The 15,326-nt window shown below is 50.3% G+C and overlaps 2 protein-coding genes across 2 annotated transcripts; both read left to right on the plus strand.

The window, feature by feature from the left end:
• The first annotated feature begins 1,971 nt into the window (after positions 1-1,971).
• LOC119317693 (transmembrane 9 superfamily member 12-like) lies at positions 1,972-5,587 on the plus strand. Its single transcript, XM_037592180.1, has 2 exons — positions 1,972-2,097; positions 3,176-5,587. Exon 2 carries the CDS (start codon positions 3,209-3,211, stop codon positions 5,174-5,176), a length of 1,968 nt encoding a protein of 655 aa, XP_037448077.1. The 5' UTR covers positions 1,972-2,097; positions 3,176-3,208; the 3' UTR covers positions 5,177-5,587.
• Positions 5,588-8,243: 2,656 nt separating this feature from the next.
• Positions 8,244-11,290, plus strand: LOC119317694 (transmembrane 9 superfamily member 12-like). The gene is made up of 2 exons (XM_037592181.1): positions 8,244-8,429; positions 8,966-11,290. The coding sequence occupies exon 2, from the start codon at positions 9,008-9,010 to the stop codon at positions 10,976-10,978; it is 1,971 nt and encodes a 656-aa protein (XP_037448078.1). The 5' UTR covers positions 8,244-8,429; positions 8,966-9,007; the 3' UTR covers positions 10,979-11,290.
• The last annotated feature ends 4,036 nt before the right edge of the window (positions 11,291-15,326 follow it).

Raw genomic sequence — 15,326 nt, forward strand, 5'->3', positions numbered from 1 at the left:
CCATGATTTACCATGATAGCCTAGGTCTTGAAGGACACACACGTCCATGGCTTCCCGAAATCCTTCTATCTGAGAGGACCTGCATTAACCAGCCCCAGAGTGTTCATGTTGGTGTAGAACTTCATTGAAGTCCCCAATACACAGCCACGGCAAGTTGCTTTCAGCCGTCAAGGATTTTAGCAGATCCCAGGTTTTGTATCTTTCTCCCACTTGCGCCTCGCCATACACACAAGTAAGCCTCCACTCTGAAAATTTTGGGATAGAAACAGTAGCATCTACATGACATTCGGAGTAACCAAAAACATCTAGCTTTATTCCATCATTCCAAAAAACACCAATGCCACCACTACGACCCGAACTACCAACATCATAAGAGTGATTAAAACCTAAAGTACCAGCAAGATTTTTGACACATGCTTTAGATATATGAGTTTCTACTATGCATAGCACTGTCGAGGCAAATTGCTTCGCTAGGTCGCGAAGCTCACGAATTGTCGCAGCTTTGCCCACACCACGACAATTCCAACATAGAAGATTCATTGTGCGTGCCGATCCTCCCCTCGGGAGGTCGCCGATTTTGCTTCATTTTGTTTTTCACTTGCTGGTACTTTCTTCCCATTATTCTTCTCAGCACTTGTCCTGATTATCTTCGGATCCTGCTTTGACGATGGGCTGGCAGGGATCGCTGGAGGGGGCAGAGCTAGTATGGTCTCTTTTGCCGACATTACCGTCCCGGCACCGTCCATTGGTTCAAACAGTTCAGAGGCGCGCTTCCTGTTCGCATCTTCAGCATGCTGCATCTCCAGGTCCATATCCTGCTCCAGGTCCTCCTTGTGATATGTTCCAGGCTGGTTGCTTGCTCGGCCTCGGGAGCGTCCACCCCGGCGACCGCCGCGCCTTCCACGGCCACGGCCGCCACCCGGTCCTTGACCCACACGCATGTTCCAGGTTGCCCTGAGTTCCTTGAAAAACAGAGCTGATGGGGCATGCATTCCATTGCCATGTTCCTTGAAGATGTGGCCCAGATGTCCACACACCGCACACCAATCCGGGAGCCTTTCATACTTCACCAAAAAAAATCTGCCTTTCTCCTCCCTGGATCATTGAGACCGCGTTCTTCAGGGGCTTGTAAACATTGATCTTCACCCAGACCCGGTAAAAATTCCCGGCAAAATCTTGAGTGATTGGTTCCGCAAACAAGACTTCTCCCACCTTTGCTGCTAGGGCATCGACCAGGTGTGCATACTTATCCGGAACGTCATGAATTTGGATCCATATATCAATCGTGTCGAGCTTCAGCATGGTAGGTTTCGTGACACCATCATAGGGAACCAGCACCACCGCGTTGCCCCTAAAATTCCAGGGGCCCTCTTGCATGCTCGTTCCCAGTCGCCTAGGCAAAACAACTGAAGAGAATACATATTTTCCTCCAACGGGCGGAACTTGACGTCATGAGCTAGATCCCATGCAGCCCGCATATTCTTGAAAAACCAGGTTTAGCTATAGGGTTTATCGATGTGAACCCTAGCCAGCGCCACCCACCTTGTAGCATCTGGCGGCGCATCCTTCTCGTCGTACACCACATCATCAAGATCCTCCTCCCGCAGGCCAAGCTTGGCCATCATCCTTTCCACTTCAGTAGCAGTGTTCGGTCCAGAAGACCCAGATCCATTTGCCGCCATAATCAAAAAAACTTGCCCGAGGAAACTCAGATTGGGCGATAAGCTTGGGGGAACCCTATCTCTCTTTTCTTCCCAGGACACCGATCAAGGCCTCGCGGCCCTAATCCTTTAGTCAAGGGAGATCGGAGCAAGGAAGGTCAAGAAACTCGGCGGCAGCGGCAGTAAAATCGGAGCCCACGTCCACAACGAAAACAACTGGCCCATCTTCCTTTAGCAAGCCCAGCCCAGCCCAGCCCAACTCGCGTATAGACTTGAGCCCAAAATGAGCCCATCGGGTGACAGTAAAATCGCTCACCTTTTTCTTCCAGGAGGGGAGGTCTGGACTCTGGACTGAGCAGTTGGTTCGCTGCTGCAAATTGTGCCGCTCACGCCGACGAGCATCTCTTCCCACCGTCGCCTCAATCTCCGGTGCCAGGTTCGGATCGATCGACCCCTCCCCCCCTTCTCCTCCCCGTTTCAGTCTGCGCGCCGGCGCCTGCTTCTCGTAGATCTGGGGCGGCCTTAGCTCGCGGGTTCGTGCCTACGCCGTTCCTGTTTACCCACTCGCATGGCGGCGGCGGCGTAGATCTGCTCGCCCGAGGCGCTCCCGTGCCACGATTCGGGAGTGGTTTTTGATTCTAGGGTCGAGCCGAGCAAATGTTTGAGCGACGCTGGGAGCAGCTCCAGTGCCACTGTTCAAGATTTGTCGCTGATTTAGTTTCTTATAAGAACTCGTTTGCTGATCTAGGTGGCACGTGCTTAGCCATCCATGCTTCTAACTCGCGCACGTTAGATTTAGCCTTTGCATTTGGCATGCCTGATTGGCGCAATGCAAGATGCGCCGTTACCGCTGATGGATCACCGCCTTTTCCTAGTTCCCCGAGGTTTTGTTTGCGAGCATCTCCCTGGGGCATGGGCATTTTATTTCTATTCTCTCTGGCAGAAATTCCCCAAATATGTTTGTTGTCTGTTTGCTTATTATTGTTTCATGATGGATGGTAAAAGAACGACTATGAATTGGTTTATTATTTCATCTAGCACCTTTGGCCAGACATTCTTTCATTCTGAAGTAGGCGTATGTTATGCTGCTTACAGAGAAATATCAAGTTATCAACTAGCCATATTGTAGTCTTGTGATCAATGGAAGCCCCTCAGCAAGCTCCGTGATTGGCCTGCCAACGGCACCTTGATGAGGAGCTACAAGGACCTTGCTGCCAGTCTTATTTTACTCTCTGATCCTCCTTGAGGCTTAGCTTATCCTGGGCGTGTTTTGTGCTCTTGCCCCAGCATGGCCTTTTTTTTTTAACCCTGTTTGAACCTTTCTTTGCTGTTGAACTTCCGTGCTCGGATGAACTTGGTTGTGTGTGGTCGTTTGCTTTATTTATCGATAAAGCGGGGCAATAGCCTTTTTTGGTAGTCTTATGTTTATTTGGTGCTGATGTATTTGCTTGGCATATGACCTATAGGCTATAGTTAGAGGAACTGACTGTTGATGTTCTTCCTTTTGGTTTCAGGTGTTAGGCAGAGGTTGCTGGGAACTGGCAATCATGGCCAAGGGCTGGATATTCTCTGCTTTGCTGGTGCTGTTTCTTGTGATGGCTCCTGCTTGTGAGGCGTTCTACTTGCCAGGTAGTTACATGCACACGTACCGGCAAGGCGAGGAGATAGGAGCAAAGGTGAACTCGCTCACATCCATCGAGACAGAACTGCCTTTCAGCTACTACAGCCTCCCATACTGCCGTCCTAAGGGTGGGATAAAGAAGAGTGCTGAAAATCTGGGGGAGCTCCTTATGGGTGACCAGATTGATAATTCCCCTTACCGTTTCCATGTCAATGTCAATGAATCGCTCTACCTGTGTACCACGAGCCCACTTGATGAGGATGATGTGAAGCTCCTCAAGCAGCGAAGCCAGGACCTCTACCAGGTGAACATGATTCTTGACAATCTTCCTGTGAGGAGGTTTACCGAGCAGAATGGAATGACCATTCAGTGGACAGGCTATCCAGTTGGTTATACCCCAGAAGGTACCTCCGATGTCTACATCATTAATCACCTGAAATTTAAAGTCTTGGTCCATAAGTATGAAGGAGGTAAAGTGAGGGTCGTTGGAACTGGGGAAGGAATGGAAGTGATCTCAGAATCTGACACTGACACTGATGCCAAGTCTGGGTATGAGATAGTGGGATTTGAGGTTGTCCCATGCAGTGTGAAGCGTGATCCTGAAGCCATGTCGAAGCTTACGATGTATGAAAAGGTTGATTCTGTGAGCTGCCCTGTGGAGTTGGAGAAATCTCAAATGATCAGGGAGAAGGAGCAGATTACTTTTACATACGAGGTTGAATTTGTAAACAGTGACATCAGATGGCCATCACGGTGGGATGCATACCTGAAGATGGAGGGTGCGAAAATTCACTGGTTCTCAATTATGAACTCGTTGATGGTAATACTGTTCTTGGCTGGCATTGTTTTTGTCATATTATTGCGGACAGTGAGGAGGGACTTGACTAGATATGAGGAGCTGGATAAGGAGTCCCAAGCTCAGATGAATGAGGAGCTCTCTGGGTGGAAGCTGGTTGTTGGAGATGTTTTCAGAGAGCCAACCTCGTCAAAGCTGTTCTGTGTTATGATTGGTGACGGAGTACAAATTCTGGGTATGGCGATTGTCACCATTTTCTTTGCCACCTTTGGATTCATGTCTCCTGCGTCTAGAGGAATGCTGTTAACAGGGATGATATTCCTTTATATGCTACTTGGAATTTTGGCCGGATATGCTGCTGTCAGGCTCTGGAGGACTGTAAAAGGAACTTCTGAGGGATGGAGGTCTGTCTCCTGGTCAACTGCCTGTTTCTTCCCTGGCATTGTCTTCATTGTCCTCACTGTATTGAACTTCATGCTGTGGTCAAGAAATAGTACTGGAGCCCTTCCCATTTCACTTTTCTTCACTCTTCTCTCCTTGTGGTTCTGTATCTCGGTGCCACTTACCCTTCTAGGTGGTTTCCTTGGAACAAGGGCTGAGCCAATTGAATTCCCCGTTCGAACCAATCAAATACCAAGAGAAATCCCTTCAAAGAATTACTCATGGCTCCTCATATTTGGTGCTGGAACTCTACCTTTCGGAACACTCTTCATTGAGCTCTTCTTCATTCTCTCAAGCATCTGGCTCGGAAGGTTCTATTATGTGTTTGGGTTCCTCCTTGTTGTGCTCCTTCTGCTGGTTGTGGTATGCGCTGAGGTATCTGTTGTTCTTACGTACATGCACCTCTGTGCTGAGGACTGGAGGTGGTGGTGGAAAGCTTTCTTTGCCTCTGGAGCAGTGGCATTTTATGTGTTCCTCTACTCTATCAACTACTTGGTGTTTGATCTGAGAAGCTTGAGTGGGCCAGTTTCTGCTACGCTCTATATTGGATACGCTTTCATTGTCTCTCTTGCCATCATGCTAGCTACTGGGACTGTTGGGTTCCTGACATCATTCTCTTTTGTTCACTACCTTTTCTCGAATGTCAAGATTGATTGAAGGCAAATCTCCAAGGAGTCAAGGACTGTACACAGTGCTTTGATCTGGCATCGGAAGGCCATCTACACGGTTGTGCCATTCTTAATGTAGCATATTACTGAGAGTCTTGATACTGTTGTACTACGATACATCTGGTATGTTCTAGTAGATGTGATTTTTAAGCTTGTAATATTTTCTCTTCTCTTTGCTGCAACATTCGTTGATGCAAATGTTCTCTTAAAATCATGAATTTTGCCACGCCCTTGCACCTTGTGCAATTGTTTGTTCCATTTTTCTCTTTTCCAAGATAGGTTTGTCACGGGAGATTTATTTTTATCTATGCAGTGTAATAGATCTGTGCAAAATTGTGTTTCTCATGGACGCTAGTTTTTGCTTTCTGACTTGGGTATTTGCCCAAGATTCTGTATGTCATAATCCAGCCTTTCCTAATTAGGCATGGTAATTATAGGTGAAGTGCTTTATGTTATTATTCCTTTTTGACTGTCAGTGGCATGTTCTAGTTACTCCAGCTTTCATTAGGTTGCTCCTCTGTTCAGTCACTTTACTTGAGTTAAAGTTGATTCTGAAATCTGTATGACAGTTCCATTATTCTGAAGTTCACTTTACTTGATGCTTTCGCATATCGCACCATAATTTCGACGGTTCTATGCCCATATCGCCCCGTTTCTTTTCCCCCCTTTTCGCTGATGCATAATGTTCAAAGGTAGGTAGTGTTGGAGTATGATGTCCGACCCTCTCCCATAGTTCGGACTTTTGGATGAGTTGGCTGGAGCATGAATTCAATAGTTAGTCCTGAGAACACTACTCGGTACCGCATTAATGAAATCTGATGTGCAGATATTGCCTAGTTATTTGCTTGAATCTAGAGCATCTCAGTGCAATCTTTGTTGGCTACTAGTAATAATAGTCTAATAGGTAGTGGTACTAGTAAACCATTTGTGCTTACCCGTGACAGTGAAATGGCGGATGTATCTCTTTTTGCCTTGCAAAAAGAACATGGGAGGCGCTGTCAGAAAAGCGTCTTACATTTTGAGATAGAGGGATTATACGGTTGGGTGGCTCCAAGGAGATTTGGCACACACCATCCAGGATCCTTGGTCACTCGCCCTTCACCATTTTCTGTACCTATAGCAGTTGAAACTTCAGTTCACCTGGAAGGTGATTCGCTTTATTCAGTGACCGGTGGTGTTGATCTAGTGAACTTTTGCCTTGTTTTCGTCTGGAAGGAGGTCGCATTCGTTGCTGTTTGTGTTGCTGCTGCACCGAATTGTTTCCCCCTTTGACGTTGTGCTGTTCCTCTCAGTCACACCCATCCGAACAAACTGAACTAAACTGCACCAGAAACCTGACGCCGATGCGTGCAGCTATAATTCAGTTTCACACGTCCATCATCTTCCACCACAGTCCTGCTCCTCCTGTACTTGGTTACGCTCCCCTGCAACTTCAGAGTTACATCGATCAGAGTAAGGGCCATATGTACTGAAATCCTAGTAGTACATGACAAATTTTGGCATGTGGATGCTCCTTGCCTTCGATGCATACTGTTGCCGGTCTTTCTGACAAGCGTGACTAGGTAGTGTTCTCTCCAAGGAACGTGCTCCTTTTTCTTCCTGAAGGCAACGTGTCCCTTTTCGTGCGTCGTGCTCATGCAGCGCAGCTCACCCTCCTCCCATTTTTCTAAAAAATAATGGAAACTTCGTTTTCATCGGTGGATCGTCGTCGGTTCGTTCGTCGGTTGATGTCGCGGCTTCTTCACACCAACCCGGCCCCTTTTCTTTTCTCCACCAGACATGTACGCACGAGCACGACGATGATTGTCTGCTAAGAAATGCAGAGGATTTATTGATGAGCGGCAGGTGGCCGATGCGAGGAAAGTAGCACCCCGCGCGAGGTTGGGACGTGCTACTGGGATCGATCGTGAACCGTTTTTAAATTTGTACTTGTATATTTTTGGCTCGGGAAAGGGGGTGTGAGTGGCAAGCAAGCAAGCCATCACGACGGCAGGTTGGAGATCGCATCTGCGCGGCTGGACGGGCCATCGGAGGAGCGCATCTGAGTTCTATACACAGGTTTTCGGTCGTTCATCGTCGATCCCACATTTCTGGTGGGTGGTTGTCGTCTTGTTTATACTACGTAAAAACATTTTACAAACGGGGGGATCTGTCACTCAACGTCTCACCGAAAAATCATGACTGCAAAGGTCCTAGAGCCATGCAGGTACGCCCTCCGTAAAGAAATATAACTAACAACGTTTAGATCACTAGAGCAGTACGGATTAGACAAACGGAGTGCCAAAATCTCAGATGCACCGGTCCATTGGAGTGGCAAATCCTCTCGCCTTCGTGCTACCAGTTGCGGCATTACTTTTTTTTCTTCTGGAACGAAAATGCCACCTGTATTTTCGAAAAGAAAAAGGCGCCGCGATTGCCTGCGTGCTGCCGAGTGGGAAGCTGCAGTATTCCTTCCGAATCTACTACCGTGAAGGAGTATTCGTCCGCGTTGGCGTTTTGCAGCAGCTTCCAAGTTCCAAGAGTCAGACCTCAGAACCGTACCAACTTTTTTTTTTTTTAAAAAAGAGAGAGGAGAGAGCCGTACCAACCCCACCGACGGTCCAGATCTGAAACGGGAGACCGATACGGGGCAGTAGCAGCACAACCGTATTGTAGTACTACTACGCGAGCACATGCCGCGAAGCCCCGTTTTGGCGTCTTGGCTGGCCCACATGTCACTCTCCCGGACCCGGTTAGGCTCCCCGCCAACCTGCCCACCCCACCCGGGTCAAAGACCAAATCGCCACACGCACTACGTGTAGACTGTAGACCAAACCAGCGGCGGGGCCCACATCGAGCCGAACCCCGGGCCCCGGCCTGGAGCACCAAACCGGTCCCCGACCTACCCACCCACCTAGCAAACGCTCAAATCTCCCCCAAAAATACAAATTTCCCCCAAATTCAAACGGCACGGGGCGGTGAATTCGAGAGGAAACAAATCAAAAACCGCGCCGAGTGGCGCGTGCGTGTGTGTGCTGGAAGGCGGGAGCAGTATAAGATTGGCGGGTTCGTGCCGCGTCTGGGCCTCGCCTCGATTTTGCCGGCCGAGCGTTTACTTGCCTGCTGTATTCTTCTCTTTCTCCTCCTCGATCTCGAGGGCGGACGGAGAGATAGAGAGAGGCCTGGTCTCGGGGTCGGGAGCGCCCATGTTTTGACCTCGCCCGGGTCGCCTCCTCGTCCTCGCCCCGCGATCCAGATCTGAGGTGAGCGCCCCTTCCCTTCTCCCCACGCTCCTCCCCCATTTCCTTCTTCCTCCCTGCGTAATTCGCCCTTCCGGGCGGCCGGATCTGGATCCTCTGCCTCCGGCGCTGGGTCACAGTAGAGCGGGATCCGTGTCGCCTCGTCGGGCTGTCTGTCTGTCGGTATAGTTCGTTTTTCTTCACCTGTTATTGTAGTCGATCTCAGGGGATTGCGATCATGCTCGTTCTCCCCGTCCCCGGTGGTTTTTGCTCTCAGTTTCAGAGGATCGGTCGATTACGTGTTTCTGTTGCTTGCTAGGCCTGCAGCTCCGGGTGTAGGAGTATCGGTCCTTACTTGGTAGTAGATCATCTGTGTTCGATTTCGTGCATGCACGTTGGCGATTAATAGCTGAGTAGTACTCTGTTCGATGCAAATGCGTCCGTCTTTAATTATGCGTTTAGTTGCTATCTCCTCATGATTATATCAACGAGACAAAAAAAAAGGATGACGATTCTTTGAAATGAATTGATCCGTGTTCCGTTTCTACAATTTGCTTCAGGTGGAATTCTTGGTTGGTCGATCAGAGGAATTTGGTGTCGCCATGCTGCCCAAGATGCCGTCAGGCCGGTGGATCTCGGCTTCCCTGCTGGTCATTCTCCTGAGCCTGCACCCCATCGCCGACGCCTTCTACCTCCCGGGCACCTTCATGCACACCTACGAAGCCGGTGAAACGATCGCGGCCAAGGTCAACTCGCTCACGTCCATCGAGACCGAGCTGCCCTTCAGCTACTACAGCCTCCCCTACTGCAAGCCCCAGGAAGGTGTCAAGAAGAGCGCCGAGAACCTCGGCGAGGTCCTCATGGGTGACCAGATCGACAACTCGCCGTACCACTTCCACGTCAACGTCAACGAGTCGCTGTACCTTTGCACCACCGACCCGCTCACCAAGGAGCAGGCCGAGCTGTTGAAGAACCGGGCGCGGAATCTGTACCAGGTCAACATGATCCTCGACAACCTGCCGGTCATGAGGTTCACCGAGCAGAATGGGATGACGATCCAGTGGACTGGGTACCCGGTCGGGTACAACCCCATGGGGAGCAGCGAGGATTATATCATTAACCATCTCAAGTTCAGGGTTTTGGTTCATCCGTACCAGGCGCAAGGTGATGTTGTGGTCACGAGTGAGGATGGTGTTGCTATGGTTGAGTCTGACCGCAAGAGCGGCTTCCAGATCGTTGGTTTTGAGGTTGTTCCTTGCAGTGTCAAGCGTGATCCTGCAGCCATGGCCAAGCTCAAGATGTATGAGAAGGTTGAGTCTGTGAACTGCCCGTTGGAGCTCGAGAAATCTCAGGTGATCCATGAGAAGGAGCAGATTACATTTACCTATGAGGTTGAGTATGTCAAGAGCAACATCAAGTGGCCGTCAAGGTGGGATGCCTACTTGAAGATGGATGGTGCTAAGGTGCACTGGTTCTCAATCATGAACTCCATGATGGTTGTCTTCTTCTTGGCCGGTATTGTGTTTGTCATATTCTTGAGGACTGTCCGAAGGGATCTGACACGTTATGAGGAGATGGACAAAGAAGCCCAAGCTCAGATGAATGAGGAGCTTTCAGGATGGAAGCTTGTTGTTGGTGATGTCTTCAGGGAGCCCTGCTGCTCAAAGCTGCTGTGTGTTATGGTCGCTGATGGTATCCAGATCACCGGCATGGCAGTCGTTACAATCGTGTTTGCTGCTCTGGGTTTTCTCTCACCTGCTTCCAGGGGAATGCTCTTGACCGGAATGATCATCCTCTACCTCTTCCTTGGAATTATTGCTGGATATGTTGGTGTCCGTCTCTGGAGGACCATCAAACAATCCACAGAAGGGTGGAAATCTGTCGCTTGGCTGACCTCCTGCTTCTTCCCTGGCATTGTTTTCATCATCTTGACGGTGCTGAACTCCATCCTGTGGGGTAAGAAGAGCACTGGAGCTTTACCCATTTCACTCTTCTTCACCCTCTTGGCCCTGTGGTTCTGCATCTCCGTGCCACTCACTCTTATTGGAGGCTTGCTAGGCACACGGGCTGCAAGCATAGAATTCCCTGTCCGTACCAACCAAATCCCAAGAGAGATCCCTGAGCGCAAGTTCCCTTCATGGCTCCTTGTGCTCGGTGCAGGAACATTGCCTTTCGGCACCCTTTTCATTGAGCTCTTCTTCATCCTTTCTAGCATCTGGCTGGGGAGGTTCTACTATGTATTCGGCTTCCTGTTCATCGTCCTCTTCCTGTTGGTCATAGTCTGTGGTGAGGTTTCTTTGGTCCTGACCTACATGCACCTCTGTGTTGAGGACTGGAAGTGGTGGTGGAAAGCCTTCTTTGCCTCTGGCTCCGTTGCGTTCTTCGTCTTCCTATACTCCATCAACTACCTGGTGTTCGACCTCAGGAGCCTGAGCGGGCCAGTCTCCGCGACACTCTACCTGGGCTACTCCTTGATCATGGCATTTGCCATCATGCTGTCAACTGGCGCCATCGGCTTCTTGCTCTCGTTCTACTTCGTCCACTACCTCTTCTCGTCCGTCAAGATTGACTAGAAGCCCCCTGCAGTAGTGTCACCTGATTCTGGTGATAGTTATCCCTTAGAAACACAAACACAAATAACTGTCAAACTGAAAAATGGAAACATATGTCGATTTACATGGCTTAGCACAGTTACTCCAGCTTATGTTTACTTCTTAGACATGTTTGTAATGCTTCGGCTATGTTCTCTTGCCTTTTTTTGTAATAGTATTATGTTTTGCTTGCTCTGGGCGTTTGTGAGCAGCAAATTTTGTTATCGGGGACTTGTTGAAATATGAAATGGGCAAATTTGATTACAGCTCCTTGTGATCTGTTTTGACGTTTTAGTGCTGGTGAGGTGTGTTGCTACACATGTTCGAAAAATTTGTAACCAGATTGTCCTGTTGTAGGCCGGGCAGTTTTACACTGCCACCTGGGTATGCTGTTGATCATTGGCTTCTCGTGTTCTTTTCTTTTTTTGAAACTGGGAGCTTCTCGTGTTCTGAAGTTTGAATCAGTTCTACTTTGTCTCGGTGATTGTTTCTTGTCTGTGTTATGGTATCCACATGTTTGTTTTAGCGAAACCACGATCTTTGTGGTTGTTGGTGTGTACAAGTGTACTATCTTTGCGGTGCCACTTAGGATAATTGTAGCTTTAAAGTTGAATGCAACGAACATATTGTAATATGATTGCTCATGAATTGGTTTAGTTTGCAAGATGAAATGTCCACTCTGCGGTTTGGCGGCTAGCTTCTCTGATTTGCATTGAGGATCTCCTCATATTTGATTGTAATCATATCCTTAACCAATAAAGCTCCCATTTATCAGGAAAAAGAACTTAGTACTTAAACTTAGTACTTAGTACAATTTTGTATTAAAGTTGGTACAAAGTTGATGCACTTATTTTGGGCCAGAGTACAAGTTACTGGGACTGGCTGTGAGATCTGACGGCTTGCCATTGTCAAAGTTTAGCTTTGAACCAAACAAACACCTAAACGCAAAATGTATGAACTAATTGCCGAGAACCAAAGAGTTCCCATGTTGTATTGTTCGAACGCCTACGTTTTGTGCAGGAAAAATGATTGATCGGTACAGGTAGACCTAGCACTATATTTGGACACCTGCAAGTTGCCCACGAGTGTCGCACGACGCAACCACCATTTTATTTTAAAATTAGAAATACCAGTTCCTCTTGTTTCTTCAGTAGATAGAATCCAGTACTAGATCGGTTTTTCATATGCTCACAAAGCCACCAGTGCATGGAACGGTAGAGGACATAACTGACAAATGAGGGTCATATATGTCACAAATGCCTTTGTGTCTGCTTGCGGTCCACAAAATGATGTGGTGGACTCTGGATCTGAAGTTTGGGAGAGCCGGCGCATAGAAGAATATCATCGTTGAGCGCAAGACAGCGCACGGTATGAGGGCACCTTGCTCATACCGTCCGGCGTAACACACGCGCAGCGCTCTCTCGACCGGCGCGCTGACACCAATGAAAGCTCGCGTCTGTTCTGGCCGGGTATGAATGTGGTACTGCCTCTCTCGAGCGATGCTAACCGTTTCGGACGGGAAGCAAGCGCGAGCGAGTGAGGGTTTTTGATGGGTCAGAGTAGTCAGATGCGGATGTGGCAGCGGTTCAGACGGCAGCAAAGCCCCTATAGTTTGCCTTAGATTTACGAAAAAAAGCACGTCCGGATCACTCGGTGGATCAATACAGACTCGCCATGGATGGCACAACACGTTTGGACCGCGTAATCCAGATGTATGCGAACAGTTTGAAGGTCGGGCGTTGGAGATGCCCTTAGGCATAACGTGTAGGCGTAGCCCATAACATCATCTACAATCGGACTTCTCAAACCTGCCTCATACGCCTTAGTAGGCCGTCCGATCACAAATTTTTGATTCAGATGGGCCTCTCAAACGGCCCTCAAACACCTGGGCTGACCGGCACTCCTCATATCCAGCCTAAATATTGGGCAGATATAGGGGCGCCCGGGCGCGCCCGGACACGCCCGCCACGTCGGTCTGACTAAGGGGCCCACACGGAAACGCGCCGAAACCCGGCGGTCCGATGGACGTCGCGTCCGTCGCCGCGGTGTGAACGCCGCGTGGCGCCGCTCCGGCTCGCTGCCCAAGAAGAAATCCGGCTATTTAAATTGATCGACCTCCCGCAACCCTAACCCACCCTCCCCTCTCTCCGCGCTGCCAGTCCGAGTCCATCCACCACCTCCCTCTCCCGCTCCGGCACTCCGCCATGGTCCGGAGCAAGATCACCTACTATGCCATGCTGACGTCGGAGCGACGCTACAAGATCCAACAGTAGATCCGAGCGAGGGAAGCTGCACGCGCCGCCCGCATCGCTGCTGGCTGCCTCCAGACTCGCCGGAGTCGGAGAAGGAGGAGGAGCAGCCGAGGAAAGAGGAGGAGAAGGAGATGGCTCCGCCGGAGGTGGAGGAGGCGGAGGAGTCGGACCAGCAGGTGCCGCCCTTCAACATGGAGCAGGCGGAGGCGGAGTTCGCCGTCGCCTAGTTCGGCGAGATGGCGGAGCAACAGGCCATCCTGGAGTCCATCCAGGATGAGGCCTATGTGGAGGCCAACCGAGCATTGCTCCGGTGGGAGCAGGCAGAGTCTGACGTGCTCTTCGCCGAGTTTGATGCGGAGATAGAGGCGGAGGAGGCCGAAGCGGAGCAGCCGGAGCCAGTGGCGGAGCCAGAAATTCAATATAGAGGAGGCCAAACATGTTATATAATGTTAGACAGGGCCAAATCATCTAAATCTTGCTAATTTTGTTTAAGAAATGAAGGATTAAGAGCACATATAATGGTATTTATGAGAGCATAGGGGGCCTTGGCCCCTGCTAGCACCCCCTGCCTCCCGCCACTGGCCGGAGCTGCAGCTGCCGTCCATGTTGCCGGAGCCGGGCATGGAGATCGTTGTGATCTCCGACGAGGAGTAGCTAGGATTGACGTAGTATGTAGGTTATTTTTCGTTTTGCATGTGTTTGTATGGATATAAGAATCAAGTATGAGATGTCCGGATGCAATTGCATGTGTTTGTATGGATATAAGAATCAAGTATGAGATGTCCGGATGCAATTGCATGTGTTTGTATGGATATAAGAATCAAGTATGAGATGTCCGGATGCAATAAGTGAAATTTAAGAGCATCTCCAGCCGCGCCCCCAACAGGCCCTCCCCAGGCGTTTTTGCCGCGCCGACGCCGAAAAAACGGCCAAGTCGCGCCCCTAGGACGCCGAAAAACGCCGGCTCGGGCCTTTTTTCCGCCCGACGGTCACAGGCCGAACCCGGCGCACTGGGGGGCAGTTGGGGGCTCCAGCGCAAGGGAAAAGCGCGGCTGGCCCACGCCGTCAGGGGAAAAGTCAAAGTTTTCTTCCCCGACTCGCCTCCCACCCCCGCGCCCTCGGCCGCCAGTAGATTTATCCCGGCGCCGCCCGCCGCCTTTCACCACTAGATAGCCATTCCACGCCGGAAAAATAGCAGAGCTTCGCCGCGGCAGCCCCTCCAACAGCAGCTGGGCGTTTTCGGCCGCCGTTTTCGGCCGCGAAGGGGCAGTTTAGCGGCGGGGACACGCCCACCGGGCGCAAGGTGTTCGGTGATTTGCCTGCCTCGGCGATGGACTCGGATGACGAGGAAGCGCTCACCGCGCTGCTGGAGGAGGAAGCCGAGGCCGACATCCAGGAAGAAGAGCATCTCATGGTGCTCACCGCCCTCACCCAGCTGCTGGCGAGCAATGAAAAGCCGCGGCGAGGTGGCTCGGCGACGGGGCGGGTGAAAGCAAAGAACCGGCATCGTCTCGAAGGCTACTGCATGCTCTACTCCGACTACTTCGCCGATGCTCCACTTCACGGCGAGAAAACATTTCGGCGCCGTTATCGGATGAGCCGAAAACTCTTCCTCAGGATTGTGAATTCCATCCGGGAGTTCGACAACTACTTCAAGTGCAAGATGGATTGCACCGGCGCCCTTGGATTCACCTCCATCCAGAAGTGCATGACAGCGAGGAGGATGCTTGCATACGGAGCTCCCGGTGATTCACTCGACGACTATGGGCGCATGGCTGAGTCCACCAGCATAGAGTGTTTCTACAAGTTCTGTCGGGCAGTGGTGGCAGTGTTTGGACCGCAATACTTGAGAACACCCAATGCGGAAGACATTGCTCGGATCCTAGAACAGAATGCAGCAAGAGGATTTCTTGGGATGCTTGGAAGCATCGACTACATGCATTGAAAATGGAAGAATTGCCCATTTGCTTGGCAGAGGATGTACAAAGGCGCCAAAGGCGGTTGCAGTGTGGTACTTGAGGCGGTGGCCACACAGGACCTCTGGATTTGGCACTCCTTCTTTGGTATGCCAGGAACTC

Source organism: Triticum dicoccoides, chromosome 6A, assembly GCF_002162155.2.
Source record: "Triticum dicoccoides isolate Atlit2015 ecotype Zavitan chromosome 6A, WEW_v2.0, whole genome shotgun sequence".
Taxonomy (NCBI): domain Eukaryota; kingdom Viridiplantae; phylum Streptophyta; class Magnoliopsida; order Poales; family Poaceae; genus Triticum; species Triticum dicoccoides.

Excerpts from the sequence above, each read along its gene's own strand:
- LOC119317693 (XM_037592180.1), top strand. The coding sequence starts at position 3,209 with ATGGCCAAGGGCTGGATATTCTCTGCTTTGCTGGTGCTGTTTCTTGTG.
- LOC119317694 (XM_037592181.1), top strand. The coding sequence starts at position 9,008 with ATGCTGCCCAAGATGCCGTCAGGCCGGTGGATCTCGGCTTCCCTGCTG.